Source organism: Giraffa tippelskirchi, chromosome 4, assembly GCF_054371585.1.
Source record: "Giraffa tippelskirchi isolate mGirTip1 chromosome 4, T2T-mGirTip1v1.2.pri, whole genome shotgun sequence".
Taxonomy (NCBI): domain Eukaryota; kingdom Metazoa; phylum Chordata; class Mammalia; order Artiodactyla; family Giraffidae; genus Giraffa; species Giraffa tippelskirchi.
Genome location: NC_137278.1, coordinates 119,839,578 through 119,861,929, shown reverse-complemented (window position 1 = coordinate 119,861,929; position 22,352 = coordinate 119,839,578). Strand labels below are relative to the sequence as shown.

General features: G+C 37.2%; 1 protein-coding gene across 50 annotated transcripts in view; it reads left to right on the top strand.

Moving 5' to 3' along the window:
* C4H12orf50 (chromosome 4 C12orf50 homolog) overlaps nt 1–20,248 on the top strand; it is a 34,353-nt gene extending 14,105 nt beyond the window's left edge. For 10 of the 50 annotated variants that reach the window (XM_081592088.1, XM_081592090.1, XM_081592066.1 and 7 more), the window contains 10 exons: nt 4,842–5,000; nt 6,189–6,266; nt 6,348–6,461; nt 8,481–8,600; nt 9,756–9,863; nt 11,417–11,533; nt 12,902–13,006; nt 13,256–13,459; nt 14,930–15,022; nt 19,937–20,248. In XM_081592088.1, coding sequence (XP_081448214.1) covers nt 4,842–5,000; nt 6,189–6,266; nt 6,348–6,461; nt 8,481–8,600; nt 9,756–9,863; nt 11,417–11,533; nt 12,902–13,006; nt 13,256–13,459; nt 14,930–15,022; nt 19,937–19,962 — 1,124 coding nt within the window. In that variant the 3' untranslated portion in view covers nt 19,963–20,248. Of the gene's footprint in view, nt 1–4,841; nt 5,001–6,140; nt 6,267–6,347; nt 6,462–8,480; nt 8,601–9,755; nt 9,864–11,416; nt 11,534–12,901; nt 13,007–13,255; nt 13,460–14,929; nt 15,023–19,936 lie in introns of all 50 variants that reach the window. The other 40 variants (XM_081592072.1, XM_081592075.1, XM_081592076.1 and 37 more) reach the window with 7 other exon arrangements.
* Nucleotides 20,249–22,352: the final 2,104 nt, after the last annotated feature.

Here is a 22,352-nt window from a genome sequence, read left to right as displayed (position 1 = left end):
TGGTGTGATCACTCACCAAGAGCCAGACATCCTGGAATGCGAAGTCAAGTGGGCCTTAGGAAGCATCACTACAAACAAAGCTAGTGGAGGTGGTTGAATTCCAGTTGAGCTATTTCAAATCCTAAAAGATGATTCTGTTAAAGTGCTGCACTCAATATGCCAGCAAATTTGGAAAACTCAGCAGTGGCCACAGGACTGGAAAAAGTCAGTTTTCATTCCAATCACAAAGAAAGGCAATGCCAAAGAATGTTCATGCTACTGCACAGTTGCACTCATCTCACACGCTAGCAAAGTAATATTCAAAATTTCCAAGCTAGGCTTCAACAGTACGGGAACCGTGAACTTCCAGATGTTCAAGCTGGATTTAGAAAAGGCAGAAAAACCAGAGATCAAATTGCCAACATCCATTTGGTCATAGAACAAGCAAGAGAATTCCAGAAAAACACCTGCTTCATTGACTACACTAAAGCCTTTGACTGTGTGGATCACAACAAACTGTGGAAAATTCTCCAAGAGATGGGAATACCAGACTATCTTACCTGCCACCTGAGAAATCTGTATGCAGGTCAAGAAGCAACAATTAGAACCAGACATGGGACAACAGACTGGTTCCAAATTGGGAAAGGAGTACATCAAAGCTGTATATTGTCACCTTGCTTATTTAACTTATATGCAGAGTACATCATGAGAAATGCCAGGCTGGATGAAGAACAAGCTGGGATCAAGATTGCCAGGAGAAATATCAATAACTTAAGATATGCTGATGACATCACCCTTGTGGAAGAAAGGGAAGAAGAAATAAAGAGCCGCTTGATGAAAGTGAAAGAGAAGAATGAAAAATCTGGCTTAAAACTCAACATTCAAAAAACTTTAAGATCATGACATCTAGTCCCATCACTTCCTGGCAAATAGATGGGGAAAGAGTGACAGACTTTATTTTCTTTGGCTCCAAAATCACTGCAGATGGTAACTGCAGCCGTGAAATTAAGCCACTTGCTCCTTGGAAGAAAAGCTGTGACCAACCTAGATAGCATACTAAAAAGCAGAGACATTACTTTGTCGACAAAGATCAGTCTAGTCAAAGCTATGGTTTTTCCAGTAGTCATGTATGGATGTGAGAGTTGGACCATAAAGAAAGATGAGCACTGAAGAATTTTTGCTTTTGAACTGTGGTGTTGGAGGAGACTCTTGAGAGTCCCTTTGACAGCAAGGAGATCAAACCAGACAATCCTAAAAGAAATCAGTCCTGAATGTTCATTGGAAGGACCGATGCTGACGCTGAAACTCCAATACTTTGGCCATCTGATACGAAGAACTGATTCACTGGAAAAGACCCTGATGCTGGGAAAGATTGAAGGCGGGAGGAGAAGGAGACGACAGAGGATGACGTGGTTGGATGGTATCACCAACTCGATGGACATGAGTTTGAGTAAGCTCTGGGAGTTGGTGATGGACAGGGAAGCCTGGCGTGCTACAGTCCATTGGGTCACAAAGAGTCTGACACAACTGAACTGAATAAGCTCATGAAAAGATGCTCATTGTAACTAACCATTCGATAAATATAAATAAAAACCACAAGGTATCACTCATATCTACTCAGATAGTTTAATTAAAAAGATAATAAGAAGAGCTGACAAGAATGTGGAGAAATTGGAATCTTCATACATTTCAGATAGGAATGTAAATGATGCAATTTTAGAAAACGGTTTGGTGGTTCTTCAAAAGGGTAAACATAGAATCAGTATGTGTGCATATGCAAGTTGTTTCAGTCATGTACAGCTCTTCCTGACCCTAAGGATTGTAGTCCACCACGTTCCTCTGTCCATGAGATTCTCTAGGCAAGAATGCTGGAGTGGGTTTCTGTGCCCTCCTCCAGGGGATCTTCCCAACCCAGGGATCAAACCCATGTCCTTTATGACACCTGAATTGGCAGGTGGGTCCTTTACTGCTAGAGCCACCTAGGAAGCCCCCAGAATCACCATATGTCCTACTTACTCACTTCTAAGTATATATCCAAGAAATGTGAAAACATATGTCCTCATGAAACTTGTACAACAATAAATATTCATACTAACATTATTTAAAACAACTAAAAAAGTGGAAATAAACCAAGTGTCCATCATTTGATGAATGGAAAAATTGTGGTATATGCACACAGTGAAAGATTATTTGACTATTAAAAAACACTGTGATGGGACTTCCCTGGTAGTCCAGTGGCTAAGACTCAGCACTCTCAATCCAGGGGCCCCAGGTTTAATCCATGGTCAGGGAACTAGATCCCATATGCTGCAACTAAAGATCCCTCATGCTGCAACAAAGAGCCAGTGCAGCCAAATAAATAAATATTTTAAAAGCACAACACTATGGTAATTTGAAGAAGTCATGTACAAAGGACCAGATACTGTATGATTTCATTTATATGAAATATCCAGAATAGGCAAATCCATAGAAACAGTATACTAGTGCTTGTACGGCTGGTGACATCAGGCAGACATGAACAGTAACTGCTAATAGGTATGAGTTTCTTTTTTGAGGTGATCAAATATCCTAAAATTGATCATGGTGATATTTGCACACCTCTATGAATATACTAAAAAAATGTTTAAATGTGTGAATTGCATAGTATGTAAATCTCAAGAAAGCTTTTAAAAAATGGGACTAACATTTAATAACATTTGAATGTTCAGTGAAGCTTTTCTTTGCAGCTAATGGCAAGTCTTGGGAATAGGTATTTAGAATAGATGAAAAGTTCTGTTTAAAGCCATCTTTTTCCTTCAGAATTTCTTACTAGTGCGCTCTTTTCATTGATGCCATGAGACTTTTTTTCAAGAATGACATATTCTTTAACAAGAGTCTAGAAATGGAGGAAACAAAAATTTTCAATAAAAATTGTTAACTACCAACATACTCTCTCATGCATGTGAATTCAGACCATTCCAATGTAAACCCCAATAGCAATTTTTCTAATACCATGTGTATCCGTTTCCTGTTACTGCTGTAACAAATTACCCCAAACTAAGTGGCTTCAACAACTCAATCTTATTAGCTTATAGTTTAGGAATTTGATGAAATCTCTCTGAATTAAAATTAAGGTGTCTCCAGGGTTGCATTCCTTCTGGAGATTCTGAGGAAGAACCTGTTTACTTACCTTTTCCAGTTTCTTTTGTCTTCATCATTTCTTGATTCATGTCCCCCTTCCCCCACCTTCAGAATCAGCAATGGGTAGTCAAGTCCTTGTGACAGAGCATTACTCTGACCTACCTTCCACTGTCACACCTCTCTCCTGGCTCTCTTCCTCTGCAACTCTCTTCTACTTCCAAAGGACCACCTGTATAATCAAGGATAATTTGCTAATTTTGAGGTCAGCTAATTAGCTGTCTTAATTCCTCCTTCCTGTATAACCTAGTGTATACACAGGTTTCAGCGATTAAAACTTGGACATCTTTGGGAGGCCATTATTCTGCCTATTACAACATGATTTTCTCCTAATAGAAATGTGTATAAATCAAGGTAATGGAAAAAGCCTTATGGGTTCCTGGTGGTTTGATTAATCAGTAAAAGAGGATTTCTCTTTTGGGCAATGTGCTATAGAAAATTTTGGCATGAGTAAAGAGTGGTTGTTTTTCAGTTGCTAAGTCATGTCCAACTTTTTGTGACCCCGTGCACTGCAGCATGCCAGGCTTTCCTGTCCAACTTTATTTTGTAAAGTAGAGAGAAGGCTATTATGCACTGAGACCTGTTCTCAGGCAAACTAATTTTAGGTGAAATAGATGTGGAAATTAAGAATTTGGGATACAATTGGTTGTTTTCAGGGCTTCCCTGGTGGCTCAGGTGGTAAAGAATCTGCCTGCAGTGTGGGAGACATGGGTTCGATCCCTGGGTCAAGAAGATCCCCTGGAGAAGGGAAAGGCTACCCACTCCAGTATCCTTGCCTGGAATATTCCATGCACAGAGGAGCCTGGCAGGCTTTCAAATTATTGTGATGGCATACACACTAAAAGGCTTCCCATGACCCTGGACTCCAGATAGATGATTCTTGATTTGGGGCTGTGGTTTCCAGACTTGACTGATTCTGCAATTTATCTGAGACATTTGAAAAATAACATCAGATTTTCAGGTTTAATCTCGATCTTCAGAATCAGAAGTTTGGAAAACAGAGACACAAAAGATGATTTGAATAATTTCTTTAGTTGATTGTGATATTTAGCCAGATTTGATAACTATTGGCTTGAAAAATAAAGAGACTCGAATAAGTAATGATCGAATATAAATGTGTTCACTAGCTTTTTCTATTATTTGCTGGTTAGTTTTGAAGGTTACAGAACATTTAAATATGACCTAGAGCTTTGTTCAATCTGACCAATGTGTAGCCAATAGAGAAATCTGAAGGTATTAGTCTCACTTCCAAGTCATCAACCCCCAACCACAGAAAACTAGAACCTCTGGATTTTTTTCCTCTTTTAAACATGTATACTCTGACATTATAAGCTATGTCTTATATGAGTTTACCTTTGTTAAATTGTCAAATGTGATTAACTAAGTTATTCTTATCCCAAAGATGTAATGGAAGAATACAGTAATGCTTGTGATCACTTTGTGTTTATACCAAAGTATGATGTATACCAAATTGTGGTTATAATTACTATCTAAAGTCTATGAATTAGCACATTTTCCACATCTTACCAGCAAAATGCTGATTTTTATAAGTTAGTTTAATAACCTTTCTAGAAATGAGATGTCTTTTAACAAAATATGCACTTAATCAAGAGGACAATAGTTAATCATTGAACATGTGCCAAAACATATATCTTGAAGACTAAAATGTTGCCTTTTCTCTATAGATATCACACTACAGAAAGAAACTCAGGAAGGAATTCTACCCCGAACCCAGAGTCAGGAACCTCTAAAACCTCAGGAGAATATATCACGACCCATTCACCATCCCTTAGTTTTAAAAACTAACTTTGAGGAAGAGGAGGAGGAAGAAGATGAACAAAATGGTGATTAAACCTTTTCTCACATTTATAGTGCACATTCAAAAACCTCATGATATTTTCTATATACTTGTTTAACTTTTAGAAGTTTATAACTAATATATAAGGCAGATTTTGGTGAGAGAATAGCTTTAATTTTATTAAATATATTAAATTTATTATGTTCTAATTTGTTCTACGTCTACACATATATTTATGATTGTTTGGATTGAAAGTTTTTTGTTGTATGATGGCTAGGAGACAGATCTCATGTTTAAATATGCACAGTTGCTTGTAGATATAATAATAACATGTTTTATTTGTGTATAACAACACTGACAATATGATTTATATAATCATATAAATTTATATATAACAACATTGTCTATTTGTATATAACAACATTGACATACATAAGCGTCAATCTATCTGTCTCACATTTAATCCTTGAAGTTATAGAGATCAACAGAGTAGTTTGTAATGTATAAAGCATTATCATCTGCATTATCCCAGTAATCTTTGCCAGCATAAAGAAGATTAGAACCCAGGTCTTTTACATTGGAGTTCACCTTATTCCTCCCATATCAGCACAGCACTGCAGTGCCAATAAGTATGTACAAACAAGATAAACATCCAGAAAAATAAACTCTAAGTCTGTTTCTTCCCTGGAATTTGTCCTTCTATGGAGACTCAGAATGTGGGCACTTTGAAAAGACTGAAATGTTACATTTTTTTCTGTAGCTGTCTTACTACAGAAAGATACTTAATAGGGAATTCCACCTCTGATCTAGAGCCAGAAACCCCTGAAACCTCAGGAGGGTATATTACAACCCACTCACCATCCTTTAATTTTAAAACTAACTTTGAGGAAGAACAGGAAAAAGGAGATGTGTCATTTTCTGCTGTTTAGCTCTATGTCTCCCATACCAACATCTTCTCTCTCCAGACAAACATAATCTCAAATGTGAACCTATATGTCCAGCATCTCATCTCAAGACACATAAGGTATAGTCATTTGTCTCTTGACTGATTCTTTCTAAAGCATAAAATATAGCTATAGGAAACATTTGTTAGTACGCAAATTATTGACTTTAAATGTTTTTAAAACAGTAATCCATTTATGAGGACAATGTGTGGGATTTTTCATTCTGGTTTATAAATTTTCAGATTATTTGGCTTTGGGACAGTTTAATTTAAAAAAAATATATCCTATAGATGCTTCTAGTTTATGGACAAAGACTCCTGAAGAAATTGAAGAAAAAAGAGCAATAAAGGAGATGTGTTATAAATCTGGTAAGAAATCAAACATTTGTGCATTTTCTAATATTTGATGTGAGAAGTACACTAACCATTGATTTTCTTGTGGGAGATTAGGTGAATACTACAGAGTTCATACTCCTTCAGATATTTCATCATCTAAAAGCATAGCCTCTATAGTGGAAAAAGAGATAGAAAAGTCTTTGGAAAGTGGCAGTGAATTGCAAGAAGGTAAGGAATGAAAAGGAAGCTTTTCAAGGTGGTGAATGAGAGATACTTGGTGTGATAGGCTGTGAATTATTTATTTAAGTGTGCACTGGAGTCAAATGATAAATAAAACATCAGAATTGAGAGTGAGAAGGAAGTGATTTTATTGCATGACCTAAATTTAATATGAAAAGCTGCCATTAGTGTAATTATATTTTCCCAGAGTAACCACGGAATCAATAGACTACATAAACACCTGGTGTGACACTACATACCCCATGCAGTAATTCTGTAAATAATTCGGTTTTACCACTTCATTTGTCTATGAAATTAAATCTCCCTGTAAAACAAGTGTAGATTTTTCTTTAGAGTGGACAACTTAGCCCTAGAAGGGCAAAAGGGAGATCACGGAATAATGTTAGTGGCAGAACGAGGGTGTAGTTGTTCATTGAATGAGTGCTTCCTGTGTACCAGCCAATTTCAAGGGCAACACAGGTGAACAATTACAAGGCTGTGCCTTTATGGATCTTATGTTCTGGTGAATCTGACTTTTCTGTTGGTGAATGTTTTGCTCTTGAAGGCAAGATAAAAAGAACATTGTTTTCTGGATATAAAACAAGGAACTCAGAGAAAAATCCATGGATGCCATGGGTTTAAGTAGTTTTCTTGCCCCTGGGATGAGCTTTAAAAAAAAAGCTTTATAGCAGTAAGCAAAATCAGAATTCTTTCCTCCTCTTAGATACCAAAAAGATAGTCGGAAAAGGTTCCCAGGATCAAGATGAATATACGATAAAGAGTAGAATGTCTGCCTTGCAAATATGTGTGGCAAACCATTTAAACATATGTGGCAGTAGGTGGCAGCAATATACTGTCAAATGGTAGAACAGTCGAAAAACCCAAGCTATCTAGTGAAGGACTGCTGCTGCTAAGTCGCTTCAGTCGTGTCCGACTCTGTGCGACCCCATAGACGGCAGCCCACCAGGCTCCCCTGTCCCTGGGATTCTCCAGGCAAGAACACTGGAGTGAGTTGCCATTTCCTTCTCCAGATTGCCTGAATTACACAGACAAGGGCTTCCCAGGTGGTGCCAGTGGTAAAGAACCTGCCTGCCAAAGCAGGGTACACAAGAGACATGAGTTTGATCCCTGGGTAGGGAAGGTCCCCTAGAGAAGGACATAGACGAGAAAAACAAAACAAGGACAAACATGTTAGCAATGAGTATTAAAAATGTCAGATAAAAGACAATTATATGCATTTTCACTTTATATTATGGTTTTAAAAAGCTTTTTATTTTTAAATAATTCCAGTTAATTCATGAACCTTCTTTACCCAGATTTCCCCAAATGTTAGCACTTTACACATTTGATTTTTCATTCCCTTTCTTTCTCTTTCTCAATATACACATTATTGTTATTTTTTTTCAAATTGTTTGAGAGTAAGTTGCAGCCTTACATAACTCTCACACAAATGTGGTATAAATACCAATGCCAGAAAATTACTAGTGATATAATATTATTTACAAACTTAAAAAAAAGTTTCACCAATCTAGCCATCAATGTTCTTTATACTAAAATGAAGTCTCCTTGATTTAGAATCCAGTTCAGAATTACAAGTTATATCAGATTATCATAGCTCTTTTATTCTCCTTTTAATATTTTATTTTAGGAGAAAATTATCTAGAAATGTGTAGAGAAAATTGAGAGACTTTAATTATCAGTATAATTAGCATTTTTCAATCAGTAGTAGATCCTAATACATTTTACTCAATTTGAAATATATATACACTATAGCATTAGATTGCTCACATTTTTTAACTGCCACTTGTTACATTGTCCACATAAGAAAATAAACTTGCCTTCTGCTTTCCTGATAATTATAAATAGGCTTAAAATGTATATAATTATAAATTTATTGTTCATCAAATCACTGGACAAACAATACTTCTGTTAACTTTTAGATTCTTTACTATCATCATAGATTCTATCAGAAACTTAGGTAAGCACCTAATGGTTTCTGGAGTGATTTTTTTTTTTTTTAATTTCTAGGGGATGGTGTGACAGTTCCAACAAAATTCAGCCTATTTGAAAGGCAAGGTGAAATAAAAGCAATAAAAGCATCATTGGATAGAAAACCAAGGACTGACATTGCTGCTTTTGAAAATGGAGGTTAGTTAATTTATTACTGATTGATTCTATCACTGTATAATAAATAATTCTGAGTTTTCTCTCTCATAAGCAACTTGTTTCATCAACGTCTCTTTGACATTTTATCACTGACTTTGGATAAGCTCCTTGAGGCCAGGAATTGTGTATAATCAATTGCTCTCTGCAGTAGAATTCCCAGCACATGCAGTACACTTTGTAAATATTTGTGGAATAAATGGCTTTATGTTGAAACAGTTGAACGATTACATGTATAGAGACGTTGTTTATAAAATGTACAGGTAACTGGAAGCTAATATGCTGGAACAGTGAGTTGAATGTAACAAGGTAAATGCAAACTGTGATAAACATAACCTCTTGCAGTTAAGTCCAAGACATAACTGGTAAGTTTTCCTCAAGTTGGGAAAGATTTGGTATGATACAGATTGTGAGGGAAAAATAAATGCTTTTGTTGGCCACAAAGTTTCAAAATGATTAAGTAACTTGTGTCAGCTACCAGATAGCTAAGGTAAACTTACATGGCATTATTAGGAGTACTATAGAAAAATAATTAAATGCAATAAGTCATTTAAGATATTCAGTAGACTATATGACATATAGAAAGATGTTGTATAAATGTCATCTATTATTGTACTAGTTCCACTGATTTCTGTACAGGGTAGTCCATACTTGAGAATCGTTTTTAAACAAGGTTACTTGAAAACAAGTATTCTGTGTTAAGAAAGGGAAACTTGTATGGTGAAGATCTGAAATTAAGTATTTTAGTAAATTTTAAAGCAACTGTGGATATTTATCCTGGAAAATAGATCTTTAGGGAGCATAAAAACTGCTTTCATATACCAGAGGATATTATATGGAAAGCAATTATATTTATTGGCTATCTCTAAAGTGTGGTAAAGATTGTTAGATGGAAAATTGTGTCAACTGTGAATTTTCTTACAATTACCTGTAAGTGTACATACTGGATATTCATATATATATATTAATCAATATATATATTCATATATATTAATCAAAACATATATGATATGTATAGAGATGGCAATAGTATCACTGAGAAGTATTTAAAGTGTTTTAGAGGAGGAGTATGCTGTATTGAAAGATAGCTTTGTACAATTTTCTGCCATTGTTGCCACTGACAGTAAGTTATTGTCATAGGAGGTGACTGCTACATTCCACAGAGAATCATATTTCTTGGAGTAGATGAAAATGAAGCTTTAACTGAAGAGAAAGAAAGCACCATATCAAAATGTTCAAATGCTAAAGGTAATGAGCCAGTCTATATTTTGATCCATTTGTAATTTGTATAGATAAGTTCAAAAAGTAAAGTTTGATTGTGTTATATAGTTGTGGAAACCAATACAAGAGGCAAGGTAATAAATAAAAATATACACAAATATACTGGATAGGAGTCAGGATCCCTCAATATCCAGTCCTGGCTCCATCACTAATTATTTGCCTGTGGAGCTTTATCTTTCTTACCTTCAGTTTCCTTATGAGAAAAACTGGCCTGTTGGACTACACAATTGCTAAGAGTCTTGCTAGCTCTAAAGTTATTGGTTCTGTTCAATGGTAATATCCAGTCCTCTTTAGTTTATTTTTTTTTTCAGCTTCTAATATTCAGTATGACTGAATTTTCTTAGAAAGCTTTTGTGAAGATATATATACTGAGTAGAGTACTAATCTCATGCTGACTTCCCACTTTAGGATTATTACTAACTGTAGTCTGAGAATAATCCAGAGGTATGTTAATAAAGTACATTCTCTATAGTTTTATGCTGCCTCTACCTTGCTAAGAATCCCCCAGCCGGGACCTCGGCTGGGCAGCTCTCTGAGCCACAGACAGGATAGCTGTCCTGTAATTAGAGGACTTCACTTATTCTGCATCTAAGTGTTAACCAATTTTATCTTCTGTCTTCTCCACCATTAAATAAATATTCTCAAAGACAGGGAAAGACACTTGTGATCAAACTCTTCCTATGGAAAATGATATGTAAATCTCTTTTCCTCTCTTTTGTTCAGTCTACCAAAAAACACACCTCTAACTATGCATATAAGGGTAGCCATCATTCACATGTGGCTGTTTACATTGAAGTTAATGAAAATTGAATAAAATTTTAAAATTCAGCTTTTCAGTTGCACTAGCCATATTGCATGTGCTCACTATTCACATGTGACCAGTGGCTATCATTTCAGATGGCACAGATTTAGACTGTTTCCATCATTGTAGAAAACTCTGTTGGATTGTTCTGCTCCAGAGCTTAGAACAAGTGAAGTGTTTTACAGATATTTCTTTATCCTTGGTTTAAATTGGCACACTTGGAACTTCCTAGATGGTCCAGTCTCTAAGACTCCATGCTCCCAATGCAGGGGGCTTGGGTTCGATCCCTGGTCAGGGAACTAGATCCCATATGCTGCTTCAAAGATCCCATGCACTGCTACTAAGGCCAGGACAGCCAAATAAATAAATGAAATCAGTAATTTTTTTGGATTGGCACATTTGATATAAAATTGTTAACCCTTTTGAAAAAAATTTGTATGGATGTATTAAAAATATTGCCACAAATACATATTTGCCTATTGAAGATAATGGCTGTGTTTCAAATATTTAATGTTTTGATACTGACAGATTTGGAGGACTCAATGTGCTAACTAGGGAATTTCAATGGTGGATTCTAAAAATTAATATGCATATATATTTTTTAAAGAGGTATACCCATCATATAATGCTTGCAAAGTGAAATACCAACAGAAATACTTCTTTTTTTTTTTTTTTTTTACTAATACTGACATTTTATTTTCTTAATTTGCTTTAAAAGATAACAAGGACAGCCCTCATCCAAAGCGTTCCCTAACTACCCGACTAGTACCTACAACGCATGTATTAAATGCTACTGAGAATATCAGTATGAAGTGCAGAGAGGACCTCTCTTCAAGTGAGACATTAGCTCTATCACTTTTTGGCCTTAGATATATTTGTCTTATCATGGATTTGTTTTGCTTATTTGAAATAGAATTTTTAAAAAGAAAGAAAAAAGGATGGTTTGAAAATTATTCAGGATTAAGAATTAAAGACACAATAGTCTTCTACTAACTCTGACAATGAATTGTGATGTAGGTCCTAGTAAATTAAATACATTCCCATTAGTTTAATTTAGAGATTAAAATTGATAATATAATACTACGTTCTTGGAAGATTCATTAGTACGACATTTTAAATTTAACCTGTGGTGGGATTCATTGGCAGATTTTTTTACTTATCTTTCAGATTATTTTTCTTGATTTCACCTCTCCTTGCCATTTAGTACTCTAAGCCTCTTCTCTTGATACAATCAAGACTCATGAATCTTCTTTCCCTCCCTCCTTTCCTTTTCCTTATTTCATTTATTGAACCCCTGTAATATTCTTCAACCCCAGCTGGGCAACGAAGAGAACCATGATGGTTTATCTCAGAGGAGCTTAGTTCAGTGACACTTGTGAAGAATATAGTTTCCAAATTCTAGGAAGGGGAGCATGAGAATTAGGATGGAGCATGATGTTTGGAGAGGAGGTAGTGAATCAGGGGTTCACTGAAGGCTTCCTGCTTAAGCTGAATATGGGAGCTAGGGCAAAGAGAGATTTATCAGCCCACTATAGAGAGCTAATGTAATCTACATAGTGATTTTGATGTTCATTTTTACTCTGGAGAAATGTATCTTAGAAATTCTTGGAAAATTGAGCCTGCATATAAAATTTTCCATGTAAAAACAAGCAAGCAAGAAGTGAATAATTTAGTAATATTAGCTCTTACAAATTTTGATTATTGAGTCTTGTTTCACCAACCTATCCATGACCCCAACTTAGAACAATAAGGTAATATTCACTAAAAGTATTTTACACTAATCCAACTTCTTAAGAGTAGCAGTTTTGGCTTAAAAAGTAAAGAAAGATTTATGTTCACAATGACAGTTCTAAAACTACTAAAAATAACATTATAATGAGATATATAATTATATTTGGATTGTAATTTTATATTCTTTTAAAAGGATCCACGTATTCCTTTGGAGGAAAAGCATTTTTCCTCCAAAGGAATGTTACTTATTGAAAGTTTTCTCATCAATCAGTTTGATGAGAAAAATCAAGATAGAATTTTTTTGGTACTTAAAAATAAATCACCCTTTGTTCTAGAAAGTAAAGTGTTAGGGTGGTGCATTTTTTTCTCCCTTGCTTGACATGTGAATGCACAGATATGTAATTATCACCTACAGTAATTTTCAGATGAAAGCATCTCCTTAAAAACTGTAAAAATTTGTATCTTCTTTAAGTGAATGATGTCCAGCCAGTAAGGAAGCCTCATTTTAAAGGTGTGAAAAAAAGAAAATGGATATATGATGAACCAAAGAACTTTCCTGGCCCAGGGATGCGGAGAGGTAAAGTGTCTATATATTTGGTATTCCTGAATTATAATTTGAAAATAGATTAAATAATATTTTCTAGGCGACAAGCAAGTCACTATCATGCACCATGTTATTTGAGATGTCAATTCCTATAAAGCTAGTTCTTTCAGCTTACATTATCTTCCATCGTGCTATTAAACATTTAAAGTGCAATGCATTAATTATAAGTGTGAAACCAGTTTGCTTTATCCCTTGTTCCCTTTCCCCTTTCCTTTATTATAGCAGTACAGGCTTCAAATCCCAAAAATAAAATGAGTTACCATCGGAATAATAAAAACAAAAATTCTGAGAATGCATCCTGTATCCATGTTCAGAGAGATGCTGTCAGAACTGTCTCATTGAATGCACCTCTCCACGGCAGGCCTATACATGGGTCCCACAATAAAGCTGATGTTAACAAGGAACCCAAATTCAACCTCTGTTCAGGTGAGGTTCTACACTTACATAGGCTCTTGACTCATGTCTGTGATTCGCATCCCTGTGGAATGTCCTGATGGTCCAACTAATCTCAGCTGCTCCCCACCCCCTTCTCTTTCCAGGCCATCACCACCATAACATCTTAGAAAACTAGTGAGAGGATTTTTGTCCATGTGCAAGAGTACACATGATTTAAAGGATGCTGGAGAGAACGTGTTAGGTGCAGATGGCTTGACACTGACCCTCTCTAGAGTTTTGTCTCAGAGCACTGCACTTTGTTCCCTCTGGATGGCTTTATTTCACTCTTGAGGATTGTTTTTGAATGGTTGACATTTTCTTGTTCCACCAACTGCATTGTTGTATTATCACTTTCTGGCTAGTGCCTTGGTTTTTCTTTAGGCCTTCATGATTACTTTCTGAAAAGGTTAGTTTGGGGGTTAACTGCAGTATTTTTGACAACCTCTCATCTCTCCCACCCGTGTCCAGATTGCTTTTAAATCATTCCATCATGTAATAGGCCAAGTCATAGTGTATGTGTCCGGAAGTACAAGGCCTTGAGGGAGGAGGGACCAGATTTCTTTTTCTATCCCTTGTCTCAGATGAATTTGGTTCTTTTAAAGCTAGGCTTTGGTTTTCTCAATTTAACAAAAGGTCACTCAATTCCCTGTAATTTTGTTTGTATTTGCCTGTTTTTGCCTCTAGTTAGTGGAGTTCTGATTGTTGTATACTTTTTGAAGCATAAGTAAAAAACTCGGTGTCTCTCTTTGGTCCTCCTTTTACAATTTACGTAGAAGCTAGCTTTTAAATTATTTTTCTTCTGTTTGTTTTAGGATAGAATCATGTATGGATTTATATACATGATTATTTATATTTTCTACTGTTGTTGTTGTTTAGTTGCTAAGTCATGTCCAACTCTTTGCAACACCATGGACTGGAATCCTCTGTCCATAGGATTTCCCAGACAAGAATAAAGCCCTTTACTTCTATTATCATTTTATTATTATTTTACTGTGAGTGGACATTTGTGAAGAATACTGTGACTATCGGACAGTTAGATGCCATTGTCTAGATTTGTATTTAGGGGGCCTCAGACCTTTCTTTCTTCCTTTCCTGCTTTCCTTCTCTCCTTCCTTTCTTTAGCTCTGCAAATATTAGCAGAATTATATGTAAAATCAGAGTAAAGCCAGACAATGAAATATTTTGATCACGTACATGTATCATACTTTTCTCTAGCTTAGCCTCGTGGGAGCAATTCTTATTTGAGGAATTGAACAGCCAATTAAAAGATGTGTAACCATGGTCATTGATAACTTAAATGGTCTTAATAAGCTCACTTGTATCCCTGATGCCTTACCCTTGAAATGGTAAAATGAATTACTTAGAGAATAGCTTCACCTCTGAGACAATAACTTTGAAATATGCCTGGAATATGATTTTAACGTTATAAAATATTTAATTCCTGTTTCCTTTTTCTCTCAGATAAATATATGTCAACATCATATAATGGTTCAGCATGGCGAAAAAGAATTCCTTTTTCAAAAACATATTCAAAAAATGAAAAGATATATACAGGTAAACATTTACTAGTGGTTTTTTAATGTATCATATAACTCTAAAATGAATGAAAAGTTTTAAGCTCAAGGAACATAGTTTGGAAAATTTTCATGATATATATGAATATAATTACTTGGAGTTTAGTAGAGATCTCATCTACTGGCAATTTTTTTTGCCTTTTATTTATTTATTTAATTGAAGGATAATTGCTTTACAATGCTGTGTTGGTTTAATATTACCTTTTTTGATTGGGTTTTTCTTTGATTATTTTTATTTTATCAGAAATCTTTTGATATATTTCTCTCCTTAGCCAGAAGCATAGTAGTTTCAGCAATTATATAATCTGTTAAGATGCATTCTTTGTTGAACTACAAAGCAATATATAAGACCATATTTTGACACAAAATATTAAAGCCCTGCTGTATCCTGGCTAGTGAATATATAATGGCTAGTACAGGCTGACAGGGCACCTAAGTCATAGTTTCCAGCTTGGGAGGTTCAGAGCGCCTATGGCCTCTGTTTTGTGCTCTTTGCCCTAGGAGGGTGTAGGGATTCTGGGGACCTCCCGAGGGTAAAGATTTACAGCGGATCCAACCCCGGGTTCCAGATGTGGTTTTTTTACTGAAAAGCTTGGTGTCTTACCCCAGCTTATTCTGAGGCTGGCTCAGTAGGTTTGGAAGATCACACAGGATAACCCTGGTTTCAGTCAGGGTTCTTAGAAACCTGAAACTTTCAGAAAAATTCCTAGGTGGAGAGTTCCTACCTAAACCAGTAGCCTAGAACTTTCAGAATCATCTGAAATTCATCAAATCTTATACAAGAGATTCTCAGAAAAATCAGAACACATCCAGAGTAGAAACTATACACTTCCCCAAATAAAAAGCCAGGATCTTCTAAAGCAGTATTTCTCTATAAACTCTTCACTACAACTATGATGCAGTATATAGACCTGTATATGTATTTATAGGTCTTCCCTAGTGGCTCAGACAGTAAAAAAAAATCTGCCTGTGATGCAGGAGACCCGGGTTCGATCCCTGGGTTGGAAAGATCCCCTGGAGAAGAGAATGGCAACCCACTCCAGTATTCTTGCCTGGAGAATTCCATGGACGGAGGAGGCTGGCAGGCTGCAGCCCATGGGGGTCACAAAGAGTTGGACATGACTGAGCAACTAACAGTTTCATATATATTTATACTGGAGTCAATTGCTTTTCTTTTTTTCCCATCTCTTCATCATATGTTACTACAAGAGAATGCTACTGCAGTGCTATTTGTTTATATTTCATCTTAAGTTTCATCTCAAGTTCACTCGTCTCACATGCTAGTAAAGTAATGCTCAAAATTCTCCAAGCCAGGCTTCAGCAATATGTGAACCGTGAACTTCCCAGATGTTCAAGCTGGTTTTAGAAAAGGGAGAGGAACCAGAGATCAAATTGCCAATATCCGCTGGATCATTGAAAAAGCAAGAGAGTTCCAGAAAAACATCTATTTCTGCTTTATTGACTATGCCAAAGCCTTGGACTGTGTGGATCACAATAAACTGTGGAAAATTCTGAAAGAGATGGGAATACCAGACCATCTGACCTGTCTCTTGGGAACTTGTATGCAGGTCAGGAAGCGACAGTTAGAACTGGACATGGAACAACAAACTGGTTCCAAATAGGAAAAGGAGTACGTCAAGGCTGTATATTGTCACCCTGCTTATTTAACTTATATGCAGAGCACATCATGAGAAACGCTGGGCTGGAAGAAACACAAGCTGGAATCAAGATTGCTGGGAGAAATATCAATAACCTCAGATATGCGGATGACACCACCCTTATGGCAGAGAGTGAAGAAGAACTAAAGAGCCTCTTGATGAAGGTGAAGGAGGAGAGTGAAAAAGTTGGCTTAAAGCTCAACGTTCAGAAAATTAAGATCATGGCATCTGGTCCCATCACTTCATAGGAAATAGATGGGGAAACAGTGGAAACAGTGTCAGACTTTATTTTTGGGGGCTCCAAAATCACTGCTGATGGTGATTGCAGCCATGAAATTAAAAGACGCTTACTCCTTGGAAGAAAGGTTATGGCCAACCTAGATAGTATATTTAAAAGCAGAGACATTACTTTGCCAACAAAGGCTCATCTAGTCAAGGCTATGGTTTTTCCAGTGGTCATGTATGGATGTGAGAGTTGGACGGTGAAGAAAGCTGAGCGCCGCAGAATTGATGCTTTTGAACTGTGGTGTTGGAGAATACTTGAGAGTCCCTTGGACTGCAAGGAGATCCAATCAATCCATCCTAAAAGAGATCAATCCTGGGTGTTCATTGGAAGGACTGATGTTGAAGCTGAAACTCCAATACTTTGGCCACCTCATGCGAAGTGTTGACTCATTGGAAAAGACCCTAATGCTGGGTAGGATTGTGGGCAGGAGGAGAAGGGGACGACAGAGGATGAGATGGTTGGATGGCATCACCAACTCGATGGACAAGGGTTTGGGTAGACTCCGGGAGTTGGTGATGGAAGAGAGGCCTGGTGTGCTGCAATTCATGGGGTCGCAAAGAGTCAGACATGACTGAGCAACTGAACTGAACTAAGTTCATGTGGGCTGCACTTAATTTTGTGAGAAAAGAGGTGAAAAGTCAGTGAAAATCCTAAATAAAACTACCAATTGTTAAGCCACGTCTTTCTCTCCCATGATTTTCTTGTGGGTGGGATGTTTCCACCCCTGTCCCAGTGACAGCTCCTGTATTCCAACAGCCTTCTCCTACATAGTTAAACATGAATCACCAAAGGTTTGGGAGGGAAGAGGGGTCACTTCAGAATATGAAACACGTACTATCCCTGTATGTGACAGGGGAATGCAAGCTAACAAAACTGCTTTATTCTTTCAAATTTGGAGAGTATGGAGGAAGGTATGCAAAACGGACAGCAAGAGAACAGAAACTTTGTGGAACCAACTTACTCAGTACTAGTCTCTCCTCATTTTCCACCACATCCAGCTCTACCAGGGCTCAGGGGTGGGGAGAAAAGTCAATGACAGAATTTCCCTTGAATTTTTAAGAATCAGAGCATAGAGAGGACCTGCAGTGCATTTCTCAGATGCAACCTAGGGGGGAAAACTTTGGAGAGAATTTCTCAATGCTCTCTGGTGATGTGGTTGCAGGGAGGGTAAACCTGTCTAATGCTAGAGGGCTGGAGACAGAGCCTCTTGAGATTGCCAGGCTCCAAGATTGCTTGGGAGGGCATCACATATTCCTGTGAGTTTCAAGTGAGAGTTAGTTTCTGGGAGAGAGGACTCACGGATGTACACAGAATCTCCTGGCTGGGACTGAAGGGATAAAAGATGCCTTTGTGGTTGGGTTCTCTTCCAGGGGAGGACTCAGCTGGAATCACAACAGATTTCCAGGGAGTTGATTAGAAACCAGGCCATCACCCACTGATCAAACCCTTGTTACTTGAAGTATGGTCTGAGGGCCACCAGCAATGACTTGGGAGCTTGTTAGAAATATGGAATCTCCATCTCAGACTTATTGAATCAGCATCTGCATTTTAACAAGATTCTCCAGGTGATTAGGATACACATTAAAGTTTGAGAAACCTTAGACTATATTATCTGGGCACTGTTCCCCAGCATAGGACCCAGGCCTCATTGAAACCCAAGACTGTTGAGATGACATTCTTTTCCTAACTGTCACACAGCAGCTGCCACTCTCCCCAGTCCCAACCCTGCATGCATGTGTGCTAAGTTACCTCAGTCATGTCTGACTCTTTGCGATCCTATGGACTGTAGCCCGCCAGGCTCCTCTGTCCATGGGATTCTCCAGGCAACAATACTGGAGTGGATTTCTATGCCCTCCTCTGGGGGTTCTTCCCAACCCAGGGATCCAACACAAATCTCTCATGTTTCCTGCACTGCCTGGGTAGGTTCTTTACCATTAGCGCAACCTGGGAAGCCCAGTCCTAACCCTAGAAATTAGGATAAACAGCAGGAACATAAGGGAGGGAAAGAAAACACAAAACAAAACAAAACAACCCTGGGAAAGAATTTCAAATTTGAATGTGATTGAAAGATACATGGGAAATAACTAAGGAACCACTGAATTGGACTAAGTTTATAGGCGAAAGACTAGATAAATTTTTGACATCAGGCAGAATGGGAATTTAGAGTCAAGAAATTAAATAGGCTTCTAACAAAGTTAGTTTTCTCATTTGCCTAAGGTTTGGCTGGGTAATGTGTAACCCCTAAACACTTCCCTTTCCAGTTGTTGTTGTTTTCCCCGCAATAGGGAGAGAAAGGTTAGTTTGCATATTCTCCCCTACACTTCCTGCTAGGGTGCAGTGGAGAGATTGCAGCATTTCCCAGTGGACAGATGGACTGTGGAGAGAGGAGGCAGAAAACATAAGCTGCCACTAGTCTGTTCCTCTGAGGAATATCTGAGAGCCAAGGCCAAAGAAGTGTAAATGGGTGAGAGGAGCCCTTTGGGAAAATGTTTTTGGACACTCTGAGGATAATGCAAGAGGAGAGGAAAATGTGTCTGTGAGAATCTAGGAAAGGAGCTGAAGGCAATTAGAGATGTCATTGTCAGCCTTCCCTTGAGGCCACATGTCCTTTCTGATAGGGATATAGCTGGTTGACTGGAGGTGCCTGTCTGCGCAGAAGGGAACATTCATTCTCTACATTCTGGGTGCCCCATGGTGCAGCCTTCTGTATAGTATTATTTCTATTCCTTTCTATCCTTCCCTTCATCTAAATTCAAATCACAGTAAGCTTTCGAAAGAAATGGAATTAACTTGAATGGTGTTCTGAAAATTTATGAATTAAAACAAGCTTAATTTTTGTTTTGTCTTAAGATTTATGGGACGTAATTAACAAAAGAAATGAAAAATGTTTGTACCCTGAAGAATGCTGAGAAAGAAAATAACTGAAATATGCTTTGTATTTTATTATTAGAGCCAAGAAGAAATGGGAGCAAGTAAACCTGGAGGTTGAGAGAAGAGAAAAATGAGAAAAGAGAAAAGTGCCAGAAATCATCTGATTTACAATCAAAAATGAAAATTCAAAGAATGAGATACTCAAGTACTTCATACTATATACTGGATAGCCAAAGATGATAAAATGCAAATTCTGAAAATAAGATGCAAGAAGTACATTGTGCTCTTTCAAAACTGATAAAAATGCAAATTACAAACAGCTGCCTGTACAGGTCTGGAATTCATTCGATGCATTGCCACAAACGTTTAATAAAATTTAAAAGTTCGACAATTAAGATCATTCTTTAATTGTAAACTAAGTTAGATTGCACAGACTGAGGAGTAAAATTGTGCCTTTGATCTCTGTTTTGCAATATTCTTTAAGGAAGAAACCTCACATTGTCTTTCTTTACCTAGATTTTAACGGGGCCCTCTGTGATAGTTACAGATAAAATGTAAACAAATTCAGTGAAGTCCCAGGGTTACAGTGTGGTGATGAATATGAGAGGAATTCTAATGGATATACACTTCGATGTGTTGTAGAAAGAGACAAAGTCTGGTTTATCATTCAGGACCATTGCTGAAAAATGTCTTTTAATTGGCAACTACAAAATCTACCTGCTGGAATGTGCTACGTTCAGAACTGAAAAACAAATATTTTCCTACCATGAAAACAAAAATTGTACGATCATACTGGAGAAAAGGACTCATAAAAGAAAATAAGTGAATTAATAACAGGGTATTCCAAAAGTCTGAGTGAGCTTTTAAGGTTTCAGAAACTCCATAAGTATAAATGCTTATGAATATAAGAGAGAGACAACATTTGAACACTTATTTCCATTTCTTTTGTGCTCATTTAGAACTGTGAACTTGAATAACAAAATTTTCTTATTTAAAAAATTTCATCTGCCAGAGTGACTGAAACAAAAACTTGAAATTAAAAATTTATTCTTCAAACTTAAAAACAAGTATGCTGCTGCTGCTGCTGCTGCTAAGTCGCTTCAGTCATGTCTGACTCTGTGCGACCCCATAGATGGCAGCTCACCAGGCTCTCCCGTCCCTGGGATTCTCCAGGCAAGAACACTGGAGTGGGTTGCCATTTCCTTCTCCAATGCATGAAAGTGAAAAGTGAAAGTGAAGTCGCTCAGTCATGTCCGACTCTTAGCGACCCCATGGGCTGCAGCCCACTAGGCTCTTCCATTCATGGGATTTTCCAGGCAAGAGTACTGGAGTGGGTTGCCATTGCCTTCTCCGAAAAACAAGTATGAGAGCAATATAAATAATTAACCTTTCAAATGATATGTTTGTAAATGTGTAACATTTGTTTTCCCCAAGTTTATGAAAGTTCAGAACTTCACTAAGACTTTGGAACCCCCTGTATTTGTCCTTGCTTATCTTGTGGTTACTGGTAGCCTCTTGTTCAACATTTATTGGAGAAGAGAGGCAATCAGGGCTCTTGGAAATATTTTATTTTTAAAACATTTTCTATGCTGTGATTCCAATTTGTGGAGTAATAAACCCTAGTTTCTCGCTTTTAATGGGGCTCTGTCTCCACAGTTTCAAAAACTTGAGGATGTAGTCATTTTTTTTTTTTTAACACATAGATATAAATAAAAACTGGGCCAGCAAAATATCCTGGTAAGATAGCCTTGAGAGGGAGGTAAGAAAAGAGCTGAGTTGAAAAGCTGTCTATTAATCGATGGAGGAAGAAATGCTTACAGACTCCTACGTGTACAAGTAGTACTTTTAAGCTTAAATTCCATAATGCCCCTGGTTGGGCAGTTGCTTTTTTGGCACATAAAAGACCTTTGATGAATTTTTCTGGTGTTCAGTGATCCTATTCATTTCAAAATGCAATAGTAATAAAAATAATTAAAATAGCATTTATTGGAAAAGTACTATATTAGTTTGCTGGGGCCACTATAATCAAGTACCCACAAACTGAGTGGCTCAAACAACAGAAATTTATTGTCTCACAAATCTGGAGGCCAGAAGTCTGAAAACAAGGTGTCATTGGGTTGGTTCCTTCTGAAGGATCTATTCCAGGACACCCTTCCTGGCTTACAGCTCACTATCTTTCTCTTTGTGTCTCTTTATATCAAAATCCCTTTATATGTATTTCTGCATTCATACTTCTTCTTTTATAAGGATGCAGTCATGTTGGATTAGGGCCTATCTAAATGACCTCATTTCAACTGTATAGACCTTATATCCAAGTAGGTCACATTCTGAGGTGGTGGGGTGTTAGCCCTTGCAAAAACATATGAGTTTGGGAGGACATAAAGTGGCTCTGGGACCTTTCCAAGGGGGATGAGTAGTTCTTAGGTGACAAATCCATTCAAAGACTCCAATCTCCCTAAACCTTTGAATCCCTTCCTCTACGGTAAATCAAGGCA